Raw genomic sequence first — 5,907 nt, forward strand, 5'->3', positions numbered from 1 at the left:
AAGGCTTACCCCCCTCGGTGCTCAGCATTGTTGACAACCCGGCTCACCAGCTCGAGGACCAGGAGGAGGGGGTAAAGCGTGCGATCTCGCACGCACGGCTCTGGGACACGACGGAAGTTGCTCCCAGAAGAGAACATTATTGGTAAGTCCTCGGTCCTAGGGAAAATCTTTCTGCTGCGTGGTTATGGCTTTAGCAAAAGCCGGTCATCAAGCAGGTAACTTAAGAACCAGAGTTTTTAACACTACAAAAAAGATTCATACATAGATCTGCTGTTGAGAGATTTCACTTACTGTGCAAAACTGTTAGACCCTTTGTATCCGGTTGTCAGCTTGTAAAACAACCAAACCAAACCACAACAACCAAAAAGCCCAGTTCTGAATATTGACAGTAGTACCAATGGAAACACATACTCTACAGTAAAGCTTCTTTCAGGCCAAGGTCTGTGTTTCAACTTGAGATCTACTTCTAGCTGATGCAAAATGGCAGTTTTTAAATAAGTAATGGTAAGCATTACCTCTGCCAACTTGGAACAGGACTGCTGTGTGGGATATTAATCTCAAATCTGCGTTAGCTGTTTGGAAATGTTGTGCTACTATATGTTTTACATACAGTAGTGTTGCAGCATTCATGTCCCAGAAGCATCTGCCTGCCATTATGATCACGTTTTTTTATGTAACTTTTTTTTTTCCTCATTTTGAAGCCCAGTGCTGTTTGAAGACTTGATGCATTTATGTCGGTTAATGTCTATGAAGTATCCTTCTTTGGCTAAAAGAATGTTGGCTAGAAATTACAAGATATCAGCTACGTGGGAAAGAGGTTAGTTGCTGCTGTGGTGGAAGCATTTAGCTCTTTTCATTAACAAAGGGGTAACAAAGCCGCTAGCTTAAAGGCTGAGGACTTGGAGAAAATGAAACAATTTCTGGAACCAAGTAATTCTTTCAGTTTTAAATAGTGCTGTAAGGACGGGCAGCCTTGGAAGATGGCAGGATACTTGCCCTGAGGAGACTATTAGGGTGTTAGACAACATCAACAAGATGGCAGGAGAAGAGAACCAGTGTCTTGGAACTGATTGGGGTTTTTTTGTGTCCAAAATCTGTACTGTTGGTTTTCTACATTCAAAACTTGTTTGACTAGAGTAGTTAAGAAATGAACACCAGCAATTAACATTGGTATTTTAGAAGAAGAACCTACAGCTGAGCTACTATGTAAGTTTAGTTTGGAGGTGAGGGGAAGAGAATAAGCCTTGCGGAACAAGGACTTGGTAGAATGCTGCTGCCCAAAAGGAAACGTATGTATTATTTCAGCAATGTTTGAATATAGCCTAATTTCCCTCCCCAGAATCCATCCTCCTTCAGGTCCGTGGCCTGAATGGAATACTTATGAACTCTGTGGCCCCAATACCACCAGTAGCCTCCAAGGAGGAGATACTGGCCACTGAAGAACATGTTCTGGAGACCTTCTATCCCATCTCTCCTACAATTGATCTTCAGGAAGTGAATGTGTACAAAGAGCTCAACAATACAGGTAAATCTAGCCGTTGATAATAATTTTCTGTCAGACTAAGTGTTCGGGTTAACCTGGAGTCCTTGCCCTTCTGCGAGACAGCTGTGGGTAGGGGGTGGATGGGAGTGAGGGGACACAGTAGCTGGGCACAGGGTGCGCAGTGCAAGCGCTCCAGACCTGTGGCAGGTATGCTGTGGCCTGAGCAGGACTGTGGAGAAGAACTTAAATCCCGGCAAATTAACAGTTCCTGAAGATACGGGAGAAAACATTGGCTGTGTAGTCTCTTACTGAGCGATTCCTGACATGATTATCTGCCATTTAGGTTTTAGAGATGGTTATCCATACTCTCATCCTCACACTCTGTTCTTCCTGGAATCGGCCAACATTCGTCCTAACAGGTTCAGACCAGAACAACTTCGTGCTAAAATGCTGATGTTTGCTTTTGGCAATGCGCTGGCAAAGGCTAAGGTGCTGTACGGGGTACGTATTGGAGCCTGCTGCTGACTCGCTGGGCCTTTGTTCTTTCTCTAAAGCTGCAGCTAGTGGAAAGAGTCCTGACATTCCCTTGCTGTAGCATGTTACGGTAGTTTTCAAATCTGAGCTTCCCGGTCCGGAGGTCTAACTCTAACCTTCAGGTATGGTTCTGCTAATCCAGAAAAAGATCTTTCGGCAATGAGCGTGTTCGTGATGTAACATGCATTAATTAGAGTGATAATGGGTAGGAACCAGGGAGTAGGTTCAACTGTAAACCTCTAACCCATCCCACAGCTCAGTATGTAAATTGATACTTCATTGCTGGCTGAAGGAGGAATTTTAATTAAAATACAAAATCTACATTCAAAACTTGTTTGACTAGAGTAATTTTCTGGGCAAGGTAACAATACATTTATTAAAATCTTGGCTTTAAACCAAGTAGAAGATGCAGAATCAGCGAGTACTCATACAATTTCTGTGGTAACTGGCTCTTTAAACATTCTACCCTCACCCCCCCTTCTTTCCTAGAATGATCCCAAGGTTTTGGAGCAGCCAATAGTGGTGCAAAGCGTTGGCACAGATGGCCAGCTCTTCCAGTTCATGGTGTTCCAGTTAAACACAACAGACCTTGTCTCTAGTGATGGCATAAAAAATCTAGTCTGGATTGACTCTGATCAGAATCTGTATGAAAAAGCCCAGTGTATTCCAGAAGTCAAGAAGAGAGTTGTTACGGTAAGCGACACTTGGGAAAAGGTCATGGAAATCCTACCCTTTCACCTCTGCTGGAGGTTTGAGAGCTGGCGAAGAGCTGCAGTGCGGGTTTTAAACCAGCTGAAGGGACCTGGCACGGGCACTGGCCTCGTTCTTAAGCAGGTGTCACTGACAGGGAATATTTGTAGTGCTGATGTACCATGTGGCGTGCAAGCCCCAAGCTTAATATGAACTCGTACGTAAAGATATCCCCATCTGTAATCTACCGTCTCATAATGTGCTTGTTTAAAATCAACTCATGCTCTGATGAAGGAACTGCTTACATGCAACTGTCAGCTTCGCTGTGGAGTAAATAGAGCACAGTGCTGTCAGCGCTGGTTATGCTGGGAGGGCGTCTCGGTTTGATGGGCAGAGGGGTTTTGCCGTCTGAGATGTATACTGGTGGAAGTACCCACACGCAAAAGCATCTGGGGAGGGAGAGCGTAATTTGGAAGCTACCACATCTGAAGTCTTACTCAAGCGTATTTAAAGCCGTTGTTTGTCTACATTAATCACTTCACTGCAAACTGAGCATCCGTATCTTTTTCTCTGCAGAAGCCCGCTGGAATATATGGCTTTCAGCCAGACACATTCAAGAAGTTTCTGGCACTGTATCTGCATGGAACCGTGTGAAATTCAGCTCAAATGAAAGTACTTCACCAACTGTACCTGCTGCTTCTCTTTGCCAGCACCATCACATAATTAAAGAAAGGTGGATTAATTTACTTTCAAAAATAAATTATATTGTTACTGAAAGTAAAATTTTTTTTTAAACTAAATTGTGCATGAAGAAACTCTTTCATTTTAGGGGCTCACCTCTGGATTCGGGTTAGAGAGAGTCATCAAATGCATCCTCCTGCACTCTTCCGCCATTGCCTAGAAAGAACACAAGCCAGTCATTATTCCTCTGCGCAGGTTCTGCTCTCAGTGTGCTTTTGCACAGAGCTAGACTCAAACCTATTTTCCGAGGTTGCTTTCAGTACCTCTGAATGCAGTGTGTGTGGAAGAGACTGACAAAGCTGCAAGAGGGGAGCCTGAGACATGAGCCTTTTTCATTCTGCCTGGCTTTTACTTTGTTTTACTCCTGGCTGCTTTGGGATGTGTCGTGCTGCCCTGCGCTTAGTTCCCAAAGCACTTAATCGGTGAGATTGCTTTGTTGGATCTATAGAACCACAGTCCTTTTATCCCCCAATCCTGGATGAAGAGACCTGTCCATTTTGGGAAAGTGGTGTAGAATGTAGCGTGAAACTTTGGTGCCTGGTAGCGGGTATTTGCCGCTAAAAACACAAAGGAAGGATTTCTTCCTGCCACACAGAGTTAACTGAGCAGGAAGCATATTCTTTTTAGGATGGGGGGATTAGTGTGGTTTTTGTAAAATGAAGGCTAAATTAGCTCCAGCTGAAGGTAGAATGTTTTACAGTTCTGCACTGAAACCCTCCAGCACATGGGAAGGAATAGGACAGCCTGCGCTATTTTAAGGTGTGGAAGAGCATATTTCCAAGAAATTAATCTCACTTCAGTGTCTTGTGTCAGAGCCTGGTCTGTGCCTTGTGATCTTCTCTGGCCATCTGCATGAACACCCCAGTTGTGTTCCAGTCTCAATCCATCAGACAGCTCTACCCTGCAGGTTTCAGAAAACAGACTTTCACTAGTCAAATTTGACATCAACAGTTGCACCCAGTAAATTGGGATGCATCGGCTGTAAGTTAAATTAACAAATCCCTAAATAGTTAGGAGACAATACTTGAAAGAGAAATAATCTAGTAAGCGTTGCATTGATCTAAATCATGTTAATTCTGCCTGCTCCAGGGATGCCTAATTCAGCTCATCGATTTAAATCTGCTCAGATCTATAATTTGCATCCAGTTATTTAGGAATATATTTTAATACACTCGTGTTCTGTGGAGACTGTTCCGGTAGGTGTTTCTTTCTCAGGCTGTTGGCTCTCTGCTATGTCACACGGACCCTGCTGAGCAGCTCTAGGCAACAGCCCTCTGACTGTTGACATCCCCTCACCCTTCCAGCTTTGGGTCATTACCCGCCTTAGGGAGGAAACCTGTAGGGCAGCCAGCCGCTGCGTTGACATTCCTGAGCGGAGCGGTTTCACTAAGGAAGCGTGGTAGAAGAGCGGCTATGGTGGAGAGGGGGTCCGGAGAAATGGAACACCTCGCACGCTTCGAGTAGATGTGGGAGTCTGTGAAGATGGTCTTCGTGGGAAAGAGCCAAAGTCCCTTTAGATGCTTCTCAACAAAGACATCTCTATTAGGACAGGCAGTAGAAGAGGAGAAAATAAGTGAAGCTGGAGTCCTGCTGTCTCCAAGACTGAGCAGAGGCAAAGCGTGAGCACAGGGAGAGATGGACGAAGGCAGAACAAAGGCAATTTTGAAAAATGGCAGAAGCAGTAAGACATGGGATAGTCAGCAGGGGAATGAGGCTTCAGCAGGTTACGAGAGGCATCAGGAAGCCACTTAGGATGAGGGGCCATACACAAGCATGCACGACCATGTCCCTGGTTTGCTCAGGGCACAGCTGATCCCGCCTGTGGTGATAGGGAAGCAGTATTCATGTCTTGCTGGAAGGAGCAGCTGACCCTTGTGCTGGGTAAGCTCCTCTGAGGTTCCAGGAGGGGAACTCAAGGCAGGCAGAGCAGGGCTCCCAGCTTGGCACCTGGGGTGGATGCTCAGGTTGGTCCGTCATGGTGCAGGTAGGAGGTCCGTGAACCAGCCAGCCCCTGCAGAGCAGCCCCCCTACCACGGACAGCCGTGCACACGTGTGTGGTGTCCCGCTGGTCTGCCCCAGCACGCTACACGTGGTTCGCCTGCTCGTTCCTCCAGTGTGACCTGCTGGAATTAGCCCAGCTGAGGGAGGTGGGACTGAGCGCAGGACAATGGGTCACAGAGGCACATCTGGGTTGGCATCAATAAATTATAAAGGCTTGTCAGCAGATGAATGGCATTACCTCAGCGTGGACCAGGAACCAGGCATTAACTTTTAATGAACAGCAGCCAGGGGAAGCAGAACATGCGAGAACAGGGTGGCTGGAGTCCGAGATGAAAACGCGGCGGTGCCTGGCTGACTGGAGGAGAGCTCTGCAGCTGCTGGCGCAGGATCTGGCCCCCAGCCTGCCGTGGGGACGAAGCACGATGTGCCGTCCCAGCTCCACCACTCCACACTACCCT

At 46.4% G+C, this 5,907-nt stretch overlaps 1 protein-coding gene across 1 annotated transcript; it reads left to right on the plus strand.

Annotated features, from left to right (window-relative positions):
* Positions 1 to 6: 6 nt before the first annotated feature.
* On the plus strand, positions 7 to 3,507 carry MRPL37 (mitochondrial ribosomal protein L37). Its single transcript, XM_009587772.1, has 6 exons — positions 7 to 142; positions 702 to 817; positions 1,340 to 1,525; positions 1,827 to 1,984; positions 2,507 to 2,710; positions 3,284 to 3,507. Exons 2-6 carry the CDS (start codon positions 724 to 726, stop codon positions 3,359 to 3,361), a joined length of 720 nt encoding a protein of 239 aa, XP_009586067.1. The 5' UTR covers positions 7 to 142; positions 702 to 723; the 3' UTR covers positions 3,362 to 3,507.
* Positions 3,508 to 5,907: the final 2,400 nt, after the last annotated feature.

Source organism: Fulmarus glacialis, unplaced genomic scaffold (assembly GCF_000690835.1).
Source record: "Fulmarus glacialis isolate BGI_N327 unplaced genomic scaffold, ASM69083v1 scaffold4301, whole genome shotgun sequence".
NCBI lineage: Eukaryota > Metazoa > Chordata > Aves > Procellariiformes > Procellariidae > Fulmarus > Fulmarus glacialis.